The sequence below is a fragment of the Mchenga conophoros genome, linkage group LG5 (assembly GCF_057382185.1).
Source record: "Mchenga conophoros isolate Kocher_MC1m ecotype Shallow Benthic linkage group LG5, M_conophoros_male_GT1.1, whole genome shotgun sequence".
Taxonomy (NCBI): domain Eukaryota; kingdom Metazoa; phylum Chordata; class Actinopteri; order Cichliformes; family Cichlidae; genus Mchenga; species Mchenga conophoros.
Window position 1 is genome coordinate 34,319,225 of NC_140530.1, and position 20,976 is coordinate 34,340,200.

General features: G+C 39.0%; 1 protein-coding gene across 4 annotated transcripts; it reads left to right on the forward strand.

Moving 5' to 3' along the window:
* The first annotated feature begins 2,473 nt into the window (after positions 1-2,473).
* On the forward strand, positions 2,474-15,746 carry tfap2c (transcription factor AP-2 gamma (activating enhancer binding protein 2 gamma)). 4 transcript variants are annotated; one of them, XM_085275080.1, is made up of 8 exons: positions 2,474-2,849; positions 7,256-7,717; positions 8,155-8,206; positions 9,355-9,426; positions 10,012-10,234; positions 11,439-11,557; positions 12,889-13,030; positions 13,248-15,746. In XM_085275080.1, exons 1-8 carry the CDS (start codon positions 2,820-2,822, stop codon positions 13,540-13,542), a joined length of 1,395 nt encoding a protein of 464 aa, XP_085131206.1. In that variant the 5' UTR covers positions 2,474-2,819; the 3' UTR covers positions 13,543-15,746. The 4 variants fall into 4 exon arrangements, with proteins under 4 accessions (XP_085131206.1, XP_085131209.1, XP_085131205.1 ...); XM_085275079.1 differs by lacking the exon at positions 2,474-2,849 and adding an exon at positions 5,565-6,719; XM_085275083.1 differs by lacking the exon at positions 9,355-9,426 and having other exon boundaries at positions 2,480-2,849.
* Positions 15,747-20,976: the final 5,230 nt, after the last annotated feature.

Here is a 20,976-nt window from a genome sequence, read left to right on the forward strand (position 1 = left end):
GAGAAGGATCTATCACCACGGGATTTGAGGTTAGTCCGTGGGATGGACAGCATTAGTTTTGAGCTAGACCTCGTGGTTTTTCCTGGAGCATAGGCAGAGAGGAGCTCAGACAGGTAAGGAGGGGCCCGAGCATTAAGTGACTTAAAAACAAAAAGTAGAAGTTTAAATTGGATCCTGTAGGAGACAGGAAGCCAGTGTAAAGAAGCTAAAACTGGGGTTATATGCTCTCTTCGTTTGGCACCAGTTAGCAGGCGAGCAGCTGCATTTTGAACCATCTGAAGACGATGGATGGTGGCCTGATCTAGACCATAATACAATGAATTGCAGTAGTCTAATCTGCAAGTAAGAAAAGGGTGAATAACACGCTCAAAGACGTTAGCCGGAAGGTATGGCTTTACCTTGGCTAGCTGTCTTAACTGAAAAAAACAGGACTGAACTACTGCATTCACCTGCTTATTCAATTTAAAAGAACCATCAATGTAGACGCCGAGGTTTTTTACATGTGTTTTACAATATGAGGAAAGGGCGCCCAGAGTGCTGTCGACACATCCTTGGACCACTGACATCCTTGGAAAGCTCTTTGGTCTTCATGGTGCAGAGTTTGGAATCTGGATAGATTGATTGCTGCTATGGACATCTATCTTTTATACAGGTAACGAGTTGAGAAGGCTCCTAATGTCAACTCATTACCTGTATTAAGAAATCTTGCTGATACTTGTTTCCTTCATGAATATGCGAAGGAATTTATACCTTTACTGAAATGTGGGGTTTTTTTTTTGTTAATGTTCTGTCTCTCACTGTTCAAATAAACCTACCATTGAAATTATAGACTGATCATTTCTTTGTTATTTGGCAAACTCATAAAATTAGCAGGGGTTCAAATATTTTTGTCCCTGACTACAAAGTTAAGGTTTATAAAAACTGGACAAATTGATGGTAATAAAATACTCTGAGAAACCTCTGGTTTCAACAGCTGATATCCAGAACCTGTGAATGTTAAATATGGTCTTTCTTGCTTTGTGATACTCTGTCAGACTTTTACTGCATCCTGAGTTAATGTTTGCCGGGTTTTTCCTTTCTAATTTTCCATATAGGGAAACGCATGATTGGGTTGCAATTAGATGATTGACTTGTGTGATTGAGAAAATGTAAAAAAATTTTTACCTTCAACATTTTATTGGTTGCTTTTAGTGCCATCTGCTATACAGTACTACCTCTGCAACAATCATTCTTACACACACACATATGTGAAAATGGCAATAAAAAGTAATATGCCATGCCAATAAGCTATTTTTCTCACTGCTGAAGTAATCATGGCATGTAATGTAAATACCTAAATAACTTAAATAACTGAAAATTAAGTACCGTAGATGTAATATGTTGAGCTGATCTCTGAATAGGTCCACCCAGAGTAGCTACTTACTCCACAGCCACTACAAAACAGGCTACTACTGCAGTCCTGTGGTAATGAAAAGATGCGGCCCCTAGGTGACAGCACAGGCGCAAGTACCGCGCTGAGATTTTATACTCGGCGTAAAGAAAACAGCATACAAAGGGTGTACAAAGCCTGCTTCTCGTTACACCACAAATGATCAAATTATGGTGGCTAAAACTTTAGAATAACAGAACTGTTTCCATCCAGAGATTTTCCTGGTAGTCTGCTGTTTTCTTTCTTTCACGTTTGGATCACTTAGTGCGGCATTTTATCAAACAAAGCATTCAACACTGATTAGGAAACAAGCATTTTAATTTAGTTGATAGTTATAATAAAGACTTGCGAATGAAAAAAAATATATATTTATTATTTAGGCCTCTTTAGTGGTCATGGGGGACTATAATAAAACGAAATTGGTGTTTTGTTGTGGTTTTTTGGAAAGATATAATAAATACCAACTACACGGAACAATTTATTGTTTGCTTATATTGGTTTGAATTATTTCACCAACACATAACATCAGATTTGCTAAATTGTAGATTTTTCCCCCTCCACCCTTAATTTTTGTTTTACTCAAGAACGTAACAACAAAATTTATATATTAGAAGATCTTTATTTTTTAACAGTAGCACACGGTTTTAAATTAAGGTCTTATTGTTGGAATTAAATTAATCTGGGGGGAAATGTGTCATTCCACCATTTTTTAAAAATCGATTAAACAGGTGTCAGACCACAGGTAGACGTCTTCCCCCCCCTCCCCAGATCAAGATATATCAGCTGCATTCTTAACCACACAGCAAAGACACTTTGATCTGTTCAATAGTTTAAGCTGAAATCTTCTGGAGATCAGATAACAGGGACTATACACCTTAAAAAGCTTCAGTGGCTTTTGAAAGCAGATTCTTGTGGTCACCCCGAGGCGCTGTGGCTTTAGGGCTGGGCTGGAATTGCCTTATCTTGAATTTTCCATACTTCTTTTTTTCCACGTATTCATTAATTTTATCCTCCGTAACTTTATTTTTATTTATTTTTTTTACACTCAAAACTAGAATACAATGATAAGTTTAACTGTAGTACTGTCTCGGTTATAAGTCTAATTCTGTGCATCATGTTTGTTTTCCTCAGTGTTTTTTTTTTTTTTTTTTAGTCTTTCGTACCAGCTTTCCTCATATTAATAAATTAATGTACACGTTGTTTTACACAAACCGTATATGCAAATTTCCATAAACGGTTTGGCAATAAATTTTGATTTGTCCACTCAGGTGCAGTTCATTAGAGTGCGCATGCGTCCTGCGTTGCAGTCAGGTGAAGTCGGCAATGTAAAACTCATGGTTTCACTCATTCGCTGCAGCTCAGCGGGATTACTGCGACTGGAGCCTTGCAGATGTCTGTACTGGAGAGGATAGACTGGAGGGTGAGTTGGCTGCCTCCTGTATTTTCCTCTTACAGATGATCTAATTTGACCAAGCCTGTATCGTGTTTATCGCTTTTGTTTTATTACTTCCCACCATAACAAGGAGTTAAATTGGGCTGGTGCTGTTCGGGCCCGACACACTCCTCACAGAGCTCGGTAGACGATCAGCCTCACTTCATCTTAATATAGGTTAGCTTAGAGTCCGTTTTTACAGCCACACTCTTAAAAATTTGAACAATGAATTCATGCACTTCCACCTCTGTCATTAAATTTAACAAGCCTGACTAATTACAGCTGTAGGGTATAAAATGGCAACTTTCAAATATCACAAGCTTCACAGGGTTTCCCGTAAAAGTCACCTTGCAGATCAGCTCCCTGTTTTGTCAAAAACCACCTTGAAGATCAGGTCCCTGTCAGAAGGCGCAGGCATTGGGAGATTGTTGCGTGCGAGAGGCCACGGAGTGAGCAATAAGGGTGAAAAACTAATGCAAATTGGTTGACATCCTGCTTGAACAGGACGGAGGCCTGTGGATTGTCTTTTAACCTTCGCTGATTTAACTAGTAGCTTCCAGTTAAAATAACCTGAATATAGAAGGAATTTAAATTGCACCATGTTTGAGTGAACTACGGCATCAATAATATCCAAGCATATGAAAAGGCTAATGTAAACTTATAATTCTAATGCACTTATTAAAAGACTAAACTTATTCGTTTAATATCTACATCAGTGGAAGACTAACAGAAAAGTAAACTTACGGAGAGTCTTTCTTACACTGATCACTTTAAAAACAGTCTTGTTCAGAGTAGAATAAAAACGTAACCCTAGTTTAGGCTATATTAAGTCAAATTATAGCAATCATAGATCTACTCATAAATATATTGTCTAATTTAATACGTTTGCATTGTGCAAACGTGCGCTCTCGTTAACCTTAAGACTGAGTCCCTCCTTATATAGCCTAAACCTTTACAGCAGCCATTTGGACACGACGTGGTAAGTAACTACAGGTGTTACTAATTACAAAATCTTCATTAATGTCATTAGTAGCGGCTGTGGCTGTACACTGCTTCACGTCAAAATGGTTGCTGCGGAAAAGGGCAGTTACAAATTCGTTTTTATCCCCAGCTTAAAGTCGCACGGCGCTATATGCGCTTTTTGACTAACCTGTGATTAATGCCAATAATAACAAGGTTTAACTCATCAGAAACTTTGAGTATTTTCGCTTGAGGCTACTGGATCACAAACCAGTGGAGCTGCTGATGGTTAAAACTGAAATAAAGGATGAAATGATTTTTCAGTAAAATTGCTGATAGGGTACTTTTTCCACCTCTTCAATAGTTTCTGCAAACAGTTTAAGTTATAAATTTTAAATTGAAATTTTTTTGGGCGGGGGATTACAAGAGTAGATTTTCCGCCCAGTAAAGTATGTGTGTGTGTATATATATATGTATGTATATATGTGTGTGTGTATATATATATATATATATATATATATATATATAAAAATAAATAATTTCTTCAGTTACGAACACATATTGGAGCAACTTCAATATTACTGTGATCTCCATTAGGGTTGTTCACTTAGTAGTTTACTCACTTAGTTAGTAGACCTATCAATACAATGCAAATTTTGGGTGTTAAAATCAGTTCATAAACCAGCTTTGAACTATATTTCTTAAGTCTGGGATCAAAGCAAACAGGCAGATCACTAGGCAGAGCTCAGTCATTGGCTTCTGTGACACTTTGAATGTGTCCGGGCACGGATCCATTTTGTCTTCACACCTGACATCAGCTGAGTCGGCTGTCATTAAAATGACAGGCTGAGCATCAGGATTTTTCAAAACCTTACCGGTCGGCCAAGCGTGACTAACTTTCTTAGGTCCGTCCTGTGCCTGTTTCAACACAGAACAACATTTTAAATAGGGCATTTAAAAAAATAAATAAATAAATAGTGCTTGGCATGACAACAAGGCAAAGAGGACAAAAAGGGGCGGACTATCACAGCTGGGCGGAGAGAAGCCACGGGATTTCCGCACGTTAAGTTCACAAATTAAAATCTGACACGTACTGGTTTACGTATCAATTGATAATGCAAAACAAAGTGATAAAATACTAGAGCAGCCTCGGGGTGGCATAATACGATTTGAAGAACTGATAACAGGTGTTATTTTTATATCATGTATTTCCCCCCTCAAAGTCTGTTCTACTTGTCTTTTGATTAAAACCAGAGTTCAAAGAGCCCTCCTTCCGAGATACTATAAAGCTCAACAAAAATTTAAATGAAGTTAAGAAAGGGCTGCTTGCCGAAATCCTTTGAGCTTTAGAGCTTTTTGAGAGAATAATGCGGTTAAGCCCTCGGGCTTATTGCGGTTTGAAACGTACCACTGATGTGAAACATCAAAATGTCACGGGCCTGTTGGAATACCTGTTACTGAATTAAGCATACAAACTGTAAGTACGCCTTGTCGTGGGAAAAAGGTGATCTTTAAGATTATAAAATTATCCAGTCGGTCAAAGCATAACCACAAGGTTTTAGGAATAAAAGGGAAACACACAGTAGCTTGGCTCAGTTTCCTATCACTGCATTTATGCGTAGTATGTATGCAGGCCAATAATAATTGACCTACATACTACTGCTACTACTACTACTACTAATAATAATAATAATAATAATAATAATAGGGTTTTACTTTTAGTGGTGGTGGTTTTAAGAACACGAATGTTAACTTTTGTTTTTTTGTTTTTACCTCAAATTAAGACGTTCTCCTGAAGGCTATTAAAATTAGCAGCTCAAACCGAGCAAAGTGATTGGTCTCTAGAGGCAATACACTGTGTAAAGCCTGCGTATACTACAGTACAAGGTCTCGTCAAGAAGCTCTCATTAACGTACAGCAGTAACTGCAACGTTTTCACAGGTTCTGTCTCGTAGTCGTAATATTTTACATGAGCACATTGTCCTGCAGTTCAGTAAAGTGCAATTTTGTAAATATATAAAACTCAAGAAATCATTTCTTTGATGACTGGCTAACAGATCTCTGCCCAATGAATCGCTTTAAAGCCCAAGAATATAATCATTAAACAGAACACAGTGCCCTGTAAAATTAAAGGTTCAACTACCCATGGGCCCGAGGAGATAAAAGAAGTAAAAATGTTAATGAGAAGCAGCATTTGCTGCAAGACACGAGGAATAGGTAAAAAAAAAAAAAAGAGAGAGAGAGAGGAAAATGGATATAGACTACACTGGGGATGTTTAATCCTTTTAATATTTGACGCCGTGCAAAGACGCGCTACAGACGGACCGAATTTTGATTGGACAATCACCCCGCCAATCAGGATTTTTTATTTTTATTATTTTTTTTTCCAATTCACTGACATCATCGGACAGGGTGACGCCCACTGTAAGTAGCTGTGCAGATATAGTGAAATGCTCATGTTTGCACTGAACAGCACTGTTTTGTCCATAAGAGGGAGTCAAGTTTCTTATGAACCGGTTTCGCCCACTTTCACAACAGAAGTACTGAGCGCCTTGGCAGGAAAGGGGGGAATATTGCCTGACAACGATTATTTTTCTCTCATAGTGGCTGTGGAAACTCATATCTGTAGTTGGATACTCAGTCGGTAGGTCAGTTCGCCCTTCAGCCTTCGCCTACAACTTTGCCTCCTGCTGCAGCTGAAGAATAAGCGGGTTCATGACCACCAGGAAGCTGTTAATTTCTTCATACCTGGATTAACTCGCGGGCTTCTTTCCCCCCTCCCCCATTTTTTTTTCTTTTACACTTTTTTTTTTTTAAATTTGCAAGAAAGAGACTTTTTCCTCAGCCAAAATGTTGTGGAAATTAGCCGACAACGTAAAATACGAGGATGACTGTGAGGTGAGTTTCGTAAGAGATGGCCTCCACTAAGTGAGATCAGTGGCACCGAATTTAACGGCAAGAAGTGGGTGCTGACTTTTAATCCTTTGGGTTGAAATAATCACGGTAAAATTTCGGAAGGTGACTCATTAGAAGCAGCATGATGTGCTGCACCAAGGGAGAAAAGTTAGAGTAAAGTTTGGCGAAACAGTGAAAACAGGATGTCGTTGTCAGAGTTAAAGCCGGCTATGATTCCTTATAAAATTAAAGTGGGGTCGTGTTCTTATTATTGTTACTCTATATACAAAATAAAATATGATAATAATAATAATCTGAGACGCTGATTGCTGCTGAGAATATTTGCATATTCTTGCAATAGCCACTAAGTACTAAGAAAAATTCCAAATTAACGGTCTCCGTTATTGTTTTATCCCGTCTAAATCCCATTTTTCAGTAGACATCGTGCCAGCGAATAATCTGACATTTTATCTCCTTGGGTGACAACCTGCCATGTTGTTGGCATCTTTCTCAGCCGCTTTGTCTCCTCCATTCCTTAGGAAAGGCACGATAGTAACAGCAATGGGAACCCACGGCTGCCTCACCTGCCGGCGGTCAGTCAACACCTCTACAGCCCGTCTACTTCCCTCTCACACTCGGCCAGTTCAGACTTCCAGCCCCCTTACTTTCCTCCTCCCTACCAGCCTATCTCGTACCCGCAGTCTAGTGACCCCTACTCTCACCTCGGGGACCCTTTCAACATCAACTCCATACACCAGTCGCCATCGTCGAACCAACAGCAGCCGTGGCCTGGGCGGCAAGGCCAGGAGGGGCTCGGCGCACACGGGAGGAGCGGACTCGCGAGTCAGATCCTAGGCTTGGAGGGAGGCTCGTCAGGGGTTAGGAGGGAAGGGTTCCGCCGACCGGAGCTGCTGTCTCCACACGCTCACAGTCTAGAGTCGTCGGTTATTGGCGATAATATGGGGATGCATGACATGGGACACGGGCTGGATGATGTTCAAGTAAGTGGATTAGATTTATATAATCACTTGACATTATACTTTTGAGGCAGAGGCGCGCAAAGACTGAGGCTTTGTGCTTAAATGGTTGTGTGAATGCAGTCGAAGTAGTGAATATACTGAAAAGTCGTAAATGGATGCATTATAGTGTGTTTTATTGCACTCGCCTGCCATATGGAGATTTAAAATCTCCTAAATGTTAATATAACCAAAGGTCACATATATTCAAAATGCTTCCAAGTTAAAGGTGCGGTAGTAGAAAATATTTCTATTATAAAATGGAACATATTACATTATATGCTTTGCATGAAAGAGACAGATTATGATTACTAATATCAAGAAAATACCCACCTTAGGAAAAAATAGTCTAGCTCAAGCATCTTATCAAAACAGAGCAATGCATGTGTTTACTTACTGCTGCTTCTTTTCTTTGTTATCAGCAAGTAGACGACCACAGTATAATTATGGCAGATCAGACGGTCATCAAAAAAGGTGAGTTGTGACATTTTATTTATTTTGACTTTTTAACTGTTAGAGCAATTAAAAAAGAAAACTGAAGAGGAATGCTTTTGTACAGCAAAATATGTGGTAATTACTAAAAAATGCTGGACCTTCATTTGTTGAACTCTGTATACTTGGAAATGACATACTTCTATAGTGGCATGTCAGGGCACTCAGTGAGAGAGTAAGGAAAGGAGGCGTCTTCTGTTTGTACTTACACTGCATACAATGATAATCCATGCGATGCACTTATTTAAGCCCGATGTGATCCTTAGCCTATTCTGTTGAAGGTGCTTGAATGGATGCCCAGTGGGAAAGAACTGATCCCTTTCATATTCATCAGGCTACAGCTGACATGACATGGAAATTGAGCAATCTCACAAACTGTGTTGACTATGAGTTCCAAAGCTTTGGATCATCTTTAGGCGTGTTAAGCTCGCAATTGCAGCTCTTTTCAGTTCATGTTAGCAGGAAATTATGAGTTGGTCTTGAAGCTGTGTTTGGCTCTGCAGAACCAGCTTTTGGGTGGGTGTGGCATTAGGCTTGCATGTGAAGGACAGTTTAGTAATTTGTTGAGACTTGAACTGTTTTGAGGGAGAAACTTATTCCTGCTGTTTTGTCATCAGGGCTCTATTAAACAGACTTAAAGTGAAAGATGAACCCAAGGAACATCATGTTATTATGAACAGTATGTGGACAGTGGACAAGTAGAAAATATAATTTGCGTAAGTAGAGTTAAGTTTCATTTTAAAATGTAAACGTCACGCCTTAGTTTCTTGTTCATATGTATGTTAAACATCAAAGTAAAATTGATGTTTTTGATTTGCTGACAATGTCATATTTTGCAGTACAGTCCCAAAGTTTTATTCTTTGAAAGCATGCTAGTAATTATAGGGTTGCTTTGTAATATTGCAATATTACAGTACATAACAAGCAGCACGACATTTGCAGAGTGCAATAAACCAAACAGTCTGCATTTGTTACGTAAATCAGTGATTGCTTATTATACTGTTCCCAGGCTCAAGGGCACGCTATGGGCAATCTAGGGTTTCCACTTGTAAACAATGGCATGTCATTCCCAGTGATTTGCCGGAGAGGAGATTTAAAGCACTGATGTGACTCTGTCATTTCTGTCTCAGTATTAGGACTTCGAGGTGGCAGGAACCTTGATCGCTTACAGAGGACTTATTATCAGGGGGGAATTTTCGCGGGTGAGGATGAAGATAGCTGTTTTGTTTCGTAGTGTGCTGTACTGTTTTGTTTGTCTGTCAGTGCTTTTGTTGTGGGATGACATTTAAAAAAAATCACAATGTCTAGCTCGATCAAAGACTGTGAGACCAATCAATTCACGGTTCCGAGGTTGTGGCTTAGATGAGTGACGGTCTGTATGTGCGTACCTGTTTGTGGATAGTGTTTGACGTGAGGGCATCATAGCTGTTTAACCATCAGGCATCCGATCTTTCCAAAACCACACATTTCAAAAGGCTTTAGATGTTTTTTTTTTTCTTGTATATTTTGGCACAGCAGAGACTGGCTTTCCTCATTGGAGGAGAGCAGCATACGCATACTTCTGCTCGCTTTTCCGCACAAGACACAGAAAGATCAGAGCTTATGCACATAAACAGGAAACGTACAGATTGGTTTGTCTGATTTATTTTTATTTTTTATGGATCGTAAGTCTGGAATAAAGATTGACAGTAATTAACAAATCTGACTGCCCAACCACAATCTGTTTTTATGTTCTTTTGCACTACTTTAGTATTTAGCTTACAAACATTATTTTCCTCACTCTCCAGGGCCTGTCACTCTGCCTAAAGGAAACGCACTGGGTCTTCCCTTCCAGAAAGAGTCCCTGCTGGGCATGGTGTCAAATCCCACAGAGGTGTTTTGCTCCGTACCAGGCCGTCTTTCCTTGCTGAGCTCTACATCCAAGTACAAGGTTACTGTGGCTGAAGTCCAGAGACGTTTGTCACCCCCAGAATGCCTCAACGCATCGCTCCTGGGAGGCGTTCTACGCAGGTCAGGGCTCGGTCTCATTCCACGTCACAGCTAGACAGTATTCTTTTTCCTTGTGGTTCGTAAAAATCTTTAACATGACATGTGAATACATTTCTATTGATTCACAAAAAATAGGATTAACTAATCCAAAATGATTTCAGTTGTTCAAAATTTCTGGTTTCTGCAAACTGTTAAGACTTTTATTATCTCAAAAATAAACCATCATTAAGCTGTGGAAGGCGTGGAGCAAGTGATCTGTAGGCTAAAGCTTAGTAGCCCATGGGAAAGGCTCTTTTTAAAAGCACAGCTTGACTCTGTTGCTCCGGCTCATCATTTTTCCTCTTTTCTTTATTTTTTGCAAGGTTTGTGACATTCTTTGTGTTGTGTGCAATTTTGGGTTCAGTGCTTCCATTGGGGATAGGTTGCGTCAACATTGTTAGTACCTACCTATTGTGTTTGTGTGCCTGTGTACGTGATTGCAAATGTTAAACTGTGCCAGAGCAGTTGACCTTATGGCACACATGGTAGTGCAGCAGTCTGTTGAGGGACTTCGAGGTTACAGTACATGGTTAACACTCCTGACTGGAGCATTTTGTACTTGGAGTGCATGTTTACCACTTCCCATGTGCCTGTATTAATGCTGACATGCACCCACAGACCCACATATACAATCTCTCTTTTTTTTTTTTTTTTTTTTTTTTTTCTTCTTCTTTCTTAAAAGTAGGTCACACAGCAATAGGACTATCGTTAGTAGTGGGACAAGAGGGAGAAGGGGTGGGGGCACTCAAACACACATGTCTCTCCAAAGATGCGCCCCTTCTCACCGACCACTGAGGGGGAGAGCTTGTCTGCCAGTCATGCAGAAAACTGAATTGGCTATGGCAAGTGGAGAGTTCAAGAGCTTCTGAAAATGCATTTATGAGTTATACCTCTCTGCTGTGCTTTTGAGTGGAACATGAATTGTTTCAATATTTTATTTTAGGTCAAGAGAATCTTCTTGTAATTTATTTTCAGAAGTGTTTGAGACTATACACATGAATGTGTATTACACAGGTGTACAGTACATATCTTGTAACTCTTGGTATTTCTTTTAATTTATGGTCTCAAGGGGGATCAAATAAATAGTCATAAATGACACAATAACCTTTTAAAACTCCACTGATAATTTGATGAAAATGTCAAGACAATATGTGAATGACCTCAATTTCTTTTTCTCTTTATACAGAGCCAAGTCAAAAAATGGAGGCCGTTCTCTGAGAGAAAAGCTGGACAAAATTGGGCTTAACCTGCCTGCAGGAAGAAGGAAGGCAGCTAATGTCACTCTACTTACCTCGCTAGTAGAAGGTATGACACATTAGTCATTTGCCCACAGTAAATTCTCGCACTATAATTACGGTTTGCAGTGGCTGGAATGTCGTGTTAGTAGTATGAGAATGTGGGAACGTTAGTGTATTGGCATTGGTATGTGTGTGTTTCACTTCTTGTGGAAAGGGTAACTAAAGGCAATGTAACTGCAACCTTTTTTTTTTTTTTTTTTTTTTTTCCCCCTGTGTTTAATGTGCCAGACTGTCAGCTACACATTATTTGGTGAGTCATAGTGGTTTGGAAAATTTAGCCAAAATTAGGTTGACTGAACTCGTATAGTGTATAAAAGACTGAGATGACCATTTTCCATCTGAAATACTCAAAAGAAACAACAAACCTCAGCACTAATTCTGTTACTCCATTGAGCATGTTGTCTTGTATTACCTAGTGTGCAAAGTCACCTCTGAAACTCAGTTGTGTTAGGGAAAATTAATTGTTCCTGTTGATGGAAAGAATACTACCAGGTCATACAGCCCTGATTTTTATTGACTGTTTTCTGTTGCTGTATAGTTTGAATGACAACTGCAGTCATACCTCAGTCAGTGACATTTGATTCTATCATCCCAGTATCACTTTAATCACATTTACCTGCCGCTGGCTATAGAAAGATATTATTTTATTTTTTTCCCTCTCTCACTCCCCACATGCCGAATTTTTATAAATGGGGTGATGATTCTGTGCAGGAAGATGACTGGAGGCCTGTGTTATTTAGAGACCTTCAAAGCTGAATTAAGCCTTGTTATCTTGTGTTCGGCTTGCCAGGAGGGCCAGCTGACCTTAAAGCTTGTGCTTCTGAATAGCTGCCAGCATTTGAAGACTTGTACATGTCTATCAATAAGCGGTGTTGTTGGCATCTCGGGGCCCGTTTTGGTAGCATTTATTCACATAATCCCTTTATGAACATGCAAGTCGAGCCACCCTGAAGACAAAAATGTATCAATCTGCATAGCTCTTCTTACCTAGAGTTAGAAGAATGACTGCAGATGATTATTCTGCAGTTCAGCTGCTTCACTTCTTATGCCTTCATGCTTGTGTATATCTGTTTGAAAATGGGACTATTCATGTAATGCTCTTAAACTAGTAAATTGTTCTGCTCCTGGACAGCTTAACAATCTAGTATGTCAAAGGATATGTTGTTATAATATTTGTCTAAAGACTAATATGAATATGTATTAGTAATATATTTATTCACAAGTATTAATTTGTGGTTAGCAATAAAGTTGCAACTTGAGTGTTTTCTTGGATCTACAGAAAACCTGTTTTTGTTTTTTTTCTTATATGTAATATTATCTTTTTCTTTTTTGTCTTAGGTGAAGCTGTTCATTTAGCAAGAGACTTTGGTTATGTGTGTGAGACCGAATTCCCTGCAAAGGCAATTGCTGAATACCTGGGTAGGCCACATGTGGAGCGGAATGAGGCTAACTCGCGCAAGAACATGCTCCTTGCTGCCAAGTAAGTGTATTTTCAATCATTGTTTTAATTTACATGCATTTAAACACCTAGCAAAGTGGGATGTAGCAAGACAACCTTTTTCAAAAGCTGGTTTTAAAGTATTTGATCAATAGAAAGCTGTATTTTCGAAATTATCTGAAGTATTATCCATTTTCCAATTAGGTCACAAATCTGTACATATTTCACATCCTTAGTTATTCTGCTTCTCTACCTACAGGCAAATCTGCAAAGAGTTTACTGATCTGCTCACTCAGGACCGCTCACCTTTGGGCAACGCTAGGCCTGCTCCCATTCTGGAACCTGGAATCCAAGGCTGCCTGACTCACTTCAGTCTCATCACTCATGGCTTTGGCTCTCCAGCCATCTGTGCTGCCATGACCTCGCTTCAGAACTACCTGAATGAAGCGCTCAAACAAGTGGACAAGATGTACCTGAGCTCTGGTAGCGACACCCAGGGATCCTCAGACAGTGGAAGTAAATCTACTGACAAAATGGACAAGCACAGGAAATGAGAGCTTAAAGGAGAATCCCTATGAACCTGAGATTCCCAGAGTCACTTAATCTTGCTGCCCCGACTTCCCTTTTGGACCTTTTTAAAAATCAATATTTGGTATTGTCTTTTTGAGAGCTGCATTTGTGTGTGAATGTGTGTGCTCACACTGTAAATTTATAGTTTGACAGGTTGGGGATTTTTAACAGCCTGTCACAGCAGGCTACAAATCAGTTACTGTTGGCATGCGTGTTGAATGCTCTGGATTTGTCCTAATGGGAGCCCGCTCTGTGAAAGAGTAAAGCCCTTTTCAGACATGGCATGTGTGGCTTCTTCTGTCTGCTAAAGCAACAGGATTGTCATTTAGTGATAGTTCACTTCTATATTAATGTTTGTCTTGCCTTCATTCACACAAACCAGTAAGAGGAGAGCAGCATGGCATATGTTATTTTTCACACGTGCAAAAGATTTGTTTTTGGCAACAAGTCCTGCCATTATGAACTGGTAAGGTTTGTGCATTCAGTTCTCTCTAAATTTGCCACGGACAGCAGGGTCTGTGTGATGCATGCAAGTCGGGGAGAAAAGGAAAAAAGTATACATTTATGTTCATATTGCTGTTTAGCACAGTTGCTATTTGTCATAAGCTAGTGAAACTACAGCCATGACTTTTCCAGAGAGGTTACCAGGGTGTACATTCATACACCAAAGTAATGCGATAAAATACTGTTAAATTCCTAGCAAGGAGTACATGCCTAAAAAGGGGATTAATACATGCCGCATCATGCTAGCCACTATGCAGTTACATACAGTTGCTAGTGGCCTACTGCTATAACCACAGGGCCTGCATTTTGTTGAAGAAGATGAGGGGGAAACAAAATGCATTCTGCGACTATTTTTTCCACCTCCCTTGTCTTTCTCTCTTTTTTTTTTTTTTTTTTTTTTTTTCCTCCCTCATCTTCCCTAGAGGACATCATTTCAAGATGACTTTCTGTGGCTGTGAATTCCTCTCAGTTTTCTCCTTCCTGCTCAGTCTGGGGGCAAATCCACTTATTTCCTGTGTCTCAATTGACTTGCAAAGGACAGTTATGTGTGATGGAAAAATCTTAGTTTTCTTTATTTTTGTGCTTTAGTTGTACCATTAATTCAGAATGGATCCAGTGTTATTGTGTTTTTGTTCATGGGAGTTGATTTGAAGCTAGATGAGAAAAGACAGTTGGTTTTCTCATCTCAGCCTGTGCTCTTTCAGAAACCAAAAACTTTAAAGTGCCCCCATTATGCCAATTTAGAGGCTCATTATTTTATTTTTGTGGTTGTATACTGCTACAGCACATCTCTTCACCCTCTGAAACACTCAGTATTAGTGGCTGCATTAGGTTTTAGTTGACTGCTTTTTTTTTTTTTTTTTTTGAGGGCATGCCAAACTAGCTGCTAGGTGTGCATTATGGCACCATGTTACATAGTGATGTAAATGACAAAAAGAAAAGTCTGGACTTCAAATTATGCATTTCAAGCAGTTTAGCAGCACTGGTTTTTGCAGGAGAGAATAACTCACTTTGATGTGGACTTTGCAAACCCTTTTTCTCATGTGCAAAAATGATTTAACAGACTACATGATAGATAAAATCCCAGAATGCATAGCAGGGGCACTTTGAATTTGCTATGACAGAAGCCTCCTCAGTGTTTGTGGATTACAGGCGTTGCCATGGATCCATTGTTACTCAGTCTTACAACACATACAGTACATAGTCGTGAGAATTTTTGTTTGTTTGCTTTTACTTATTAATTTTTTGTGAACAAGTTATTAAAACAACATCCAAATTGACACTAACCTACCAACAAGCCCACTTCTGCCAGGTTGTGTGTTGGTTGTGAGAATGCGTGCGTAAATGTAAATATTTCTTTTAAAAAATGTTTTTAGAAATTAAATTCCAAGCATAGAATTTTATCCAGTGTCTTGTCCTGGATGTAAATATTTTCTAATTTATGTTGTAATTTAATGGGCTTGTGTAAATAATGGTATCAGTTTGGTGCATAGCTTAACTTTTTATGACGATGTGTTAAACTTTTGTAAATCAGTTAGGTTTTTTTTTTTGTTTTTTTTTTTTTGTTTTTTTATAAACTAGACTTTAGAAAGTGGGGATGATATACATTTTTGAAAATGTTTAAAAAAAAAAAAATGCTGTTTTAAAGTTTCAGGAAAAAAATAAATGACAGCCTCAAGCCTGATTTAGTGAGTCAGTAATGTTGCCTAGGCCACACACTTACTTTTTTTTTTTTTTTTTTTCTTAATGGATAGCACTTTTGTTCTGTAGCCTCTTTTTCAGCAATATCACACAGATGATGGTTAAGTCATGTGTTGAAAAACTTTCCTATTAATAAACGGCAAAGAAAATCCCCTACTAAACTAATGAGAACAGTAGCCATCATTATGTGCTCTCACTTAGCTTCACAAATAAGCTGTGTTGCTCAGTAAAAGCACAGACCTCAAAAGTACATCATGTGATGAACAAAGAAGTGCAGCTTAGAGAGGACAAATGGGTTGTTTATGTTAAACTTGGACAACTATTGAATCGACTGTACTAACCGTTCAGCATTCAACGTCTATCCTCTGCAGCTTGCCAATATTTCCTTTACATATGTTTGGAGCAGGTGTGCCATTAAGCCTACTTGCAAGTTTCTTGGGGAATAATGAGATGCAAATTTGTGGCTGCAGCAAAGAATTTAGTTAAGAGAAAAGGAAGTTAGGCAGAACTGTCTACTTGTTTCATCATCACTTGTCTGTTCAGGCCTTGCTTTTCAGAGGTTCATCTGTTTGTGTTTCACGTAGGTATGAGGGGCCGTACAAACAAATTCATTCTTTCACTCTCACATACATATATTCTTCTTTCACATACATATACTTTCACTCTCACATAGTTTTATTTTAATTTTTATATTTGGATATTTTTATTCTCATGTTTACACATATTTAAAACACACATTGCAATATTGTGCTCTTATAAGTTCTTCAGCAAGCTATCTATGGCGTTATTTTTGTGCCACTATTTTGAGTGCACGTAAAAAGAAGTTTGCAGGTGCAAGTGTTGCAGCTTGAAAGAATGAATTTTGGCTTGTACGGCCCCTCATACGTAGGAGTAACACTTATATGAATCAACATCGAACATATAGCTGAATTGAAAGGTATAACAACGGCACTGAAATGCACAAACATATATGACATCAGTGTTTCTCTTTGTTTTATATTAGCTTTTGGGGTCAGTGGGTGAAACGAACATTTCCCAAAAACCAAGCCACAGGTTATAAAGGAAGCAGCAGCAGCAGCAGCAACTACCTTGCAGTTAAACAAGTATCAGCCTTTCCCCTCAGAACCTGTTTAACCAGACCTGTCAACGCAGTGGCTCGCTGCCCCCACAGCGGTTGACTTTAACTGCCTTCAGTTACTCGTGTTAGCTTGTGTGCTTGGCCCTGAAAGGGTAGATAATAGGTGGAGGAGGTATGGGTGAAATTTAGCAGAGAGAAAGAGGAAGACTTTTTTTTTTCTTCTTCTTGTGCCTTTGATGACAGGCTGAAAATGGTTGAGGAAGCACTGAGGATTTGATTGGAGGTTGACCTTGTTTCTTTATGCCGTCTCTTTGTCACATCACAAAGTTTGTTTTGGCAGATGTCAGCTGTTAAGTACACACGTCCCATTTGTTTTGTTTGTTTTTTTTGGGGGGGTTTCCCCCCCCCCCCCAAATCTTTTATTGTCAGTAGAATCAATTCGAACTGAGCACATTCACAAAGTTGGAGCTGGTCAAATGATCAGCAGAGTTGTTAAACTGACCTGATTTTACATATACAATGATCATATTTTCCGTTTGACATCAGGTGAACGGCTTTGTTTAATTCCTTGTACGTGTTTTTCCAAAACACAGGCAACATCGCAACTGGTCAAACGTTTTCTTCTCAACTGTGAGACCGTGTGAGTAATTCTCTTACGACACGCCTAATGTAGCTGGGAAAAGGAGGCGAGCATAGACTTGTTGCACTTACCTGTTACCTTCACTTCTTTTTCTCTTATGAAAGAAGAGGAACTCATGTACTTTTTTTCTTTCAAAAAATAGATATTAGAGATTATATCTGACATGTTAATATAATCTTCAGACCTCATTAGGATGCCCGAGGCTACTTGTCAACTCCAGATTCACTGAACTGTAGCTGTATTCTATTCCAGCTCTGACTGAATGACCTTTCCATGTAGGTCAAACCAAGTCACAGGATGAAACTGTAAGAGCGGAAAAAAGGCCAAAAAGGAGACAACTTGATGTGATATTTCCCTTTTTTTTTTTTTTTTTTTAAACCTTGTTTGACAATCTTTTTGTTGGTTTTTATTACTTATTAGCCTAACAAGTTGACTGTATGCTCTTACTGTTACAATTTTTTATAGATTTCTGCCCAACTTGTTTCGAGGACACTTAGAACTTTACAATTACCCTTTTAGTTAACCGCTTCCCTTCCCTGTCTTTGAAATCTGTTGTACATTAAGGCTCATTTGCAGTCAGACTAATCGCTTGCTTGCAGCTCCCAACCACTGAAACCACTTTATGAGTTAAAACATAGCCTTAACGTTCCATGTCATAAGTGACAAGTCACACAGATGAGAGTAGTAGTGTAAATCAGAAATCTGAATTAAAACACGCCTGGCCCTGTAAACACACAACCCAGATGATCATTTTAATATAAAAAAAGTGTCTCTCATTTGGACAAAAATAGGAACAATCCAGTCTTTACATGATTAATAGTGCCATTTTGGTGCCACTGAGGAATAAGAGTAAGGAATGAGGAGCTATATGGAGAGCGAGTTGACTAAAAGTATTAGAGATGATGCATTCTGATAAAAGTTGATGCAACATGGTCTGCATCAGTGCTGGGAAAAGCACAAGAACATACCAGGATAAAATATAAATCATACTGAAGTAAGTGTACTGAATCTGATCTTAACAGCAGAGGAATTACACCTTTAATGAGTTGATGTTGTACTTTAAGGCTAGCCTCAAGTTCTGTGACATTGTTCCGTTCACTGTCGACTCCTCGTTGGAGTAGGGGGTGGGGAGTAAGTTATTTTGTGTTGGAGTCAAACTATTTTTTTATATACTGGTTATAGAAAAAAAATCCCAGAAATACCCATATTAATATGACTAATAGAAACTGACCTTACATATCAGTTTCTCTAGAAAGAAAAAGGCTTCTTATGTTTAGTCCAGACTGAAGATGAATTCTATTTTGTTACTGTATTATTCATTATGACACATGTGGCAACTTACCCAAACAAAATTCAGCTTTTTTTCAATTTAAAATGTTTTGCAAAGATGTGGAATAATGTGTGTATATGCATGTAGTTTTAGTTACTGCAGGGCTCAGTAGAATTCCCCTACAACACACAGGCAGAAGGCAGTTCTTTGTTTCCAGTCTGATAATGTTCTCACTCCTGCAATTTTACTTGTAAATGAAAACAACTGAAAAAATATATTTTGGGAAGAAAGAAAACAGATGGGGTGGGGGCGGGGATGGGGCATATAATGGATAATATATGTGTGTTAGAAAAATGCAGAAAATCAAGAAAAGACCAAAGAAAAACAGAGGCAAATGTGGCCTCTTAAAGTCATCTAGGCCAGCAGTTAGTATTTACTGTACATGATGCGATGGACTGGCCGTTTTAAATTGAAGAGGAAAGTGTAATTAACTGTTGGTCAATGTAAATATATTTAAAACGTAATAGTCGTAAAGCAAATGTGTCTTTGCTTTACTTTCCCGGTATGGCTGAGGAATGTTTGTGTCTACTCCCAGAGTGACTCACTGGCATTAAAGAACACCTGAGTTACAGTAAGTCTGTCAGTATTTGGCTGCTGCGACGCAGTGAACAGTTGTCAAAGACCATGGCTAATTTGTGTATTGACAATAGTCACTGCCTTTTATATGTTCACTGTGTATCTGTTATTATAGCAGCTGTTTTGTTATCCCTAATTCCATAATTATTCCCAAGGCAACCTCTACCTTTTATTTATGAGAAACCTTTTTAAAGATGCCAAAGAGGTTCATCTTTCCGTGACAAACCACTTTGGCTAGTAATTGCTGCAAAGGATGTTTATTGCAGTGCGTGGTTGACGGCATTTGAAAACAGCAATAATAATTCTGAGTTGACTCTAAGTATTGAACCAAATAAAGCTGAAAATGAGACATAATGGTTTCTTTATATAATAAGTAGAATCATATATCAAGCTATCCACACTGATCTCAGTTGAGAGGTTTTACATTTGTGAGTGATTGTTTTTGTGCGAAGGTTGGGGGTAGGGTGAAGTTATATTTGGTGGAAAGAAGTTCAATAATGAGAGCATTAAGCAACTATGGTAGGGGGTGAGCTGGGTGTGCGTGCATGCATGCTGTGTGTATGCTGGGGGTAGGAGTGCTGGGGTTTGGGGGGTTGCTGCCTAATCCCTGAGGAAAATGTGGAAGAAATTAATCTAAATTACAAGGATGAAGCTAGTCTGGAGTCTGGGACTGGAAGAGCTACAGAGGAAAGGCGGGTGAGAGGGAGGGAAGAGGGGGACCAACTCTTTCTTTTTTGTTTTTTTGGTTGATGTTTTCTTGTTATTTTTTTTTTCCTTTTTTCCCCCTCATCCTGTGGGAATGAGGTGGTCTGTCTTCCTTCCTCTTTGGCTTGCCACGCAGATGCCCCTCCTCCGCTTGCTCATGAATGGGCCTCTTTCCAATTAGTTAGCATTGTAGCCACTGCCAGTGTGGACAAGATTGTAGAGACCCCTCAGTCCCTGTTCTCATCCTGGTGCTCTCTTCTCACAGACAACAGATGTTTTGGTTTCTCGGGGAATACGTGATTCTTTGCTGGCTTCTCCTAGTGTCAACAGCAAAATGAAGATACTTTGCAATTCTTTTCAACCTGCCACATCTCAGTACTCTCAGAGAGTGGAGAAGAATTAGCTGTAGAAGAGACCTTGATGGTCTCCCACAATTTTATATAAGCTAATTCGTACAAAGAGTCCACCACCAGTAAAAAGCCCTTACTTCTTCCTCATTTACTCGCACACAAAAACAGATAAATTAACACAGGATGGTTGCCGCCACTCATCTATTTAATGAAAAGCATCTGCCGTCTCCCCTTGCTAACCAACATACAGGCAAATCTTGTTCACCTAGGTCTGAGTGCAGTAATCAGAACAAGCTGTTTGGTCAACAAACAAACCTGTAAACACAAAACGTACCAAAGTTTATGCATAGTACTGTTTACCAGTTTACCAGAATCAAAATTCATGACCACAGGGGGTATCGCAACAGGAGATAAGTAGTCTCATTAGTTGCTCAGATGCTTCTTTCTCAAACATTTTTGTGCAGTCCATTAAGTCTACTGTGAATCAATAGAAAACAGAAAAAAATCCCATGAAGCAACATTTGCTGCTTATTG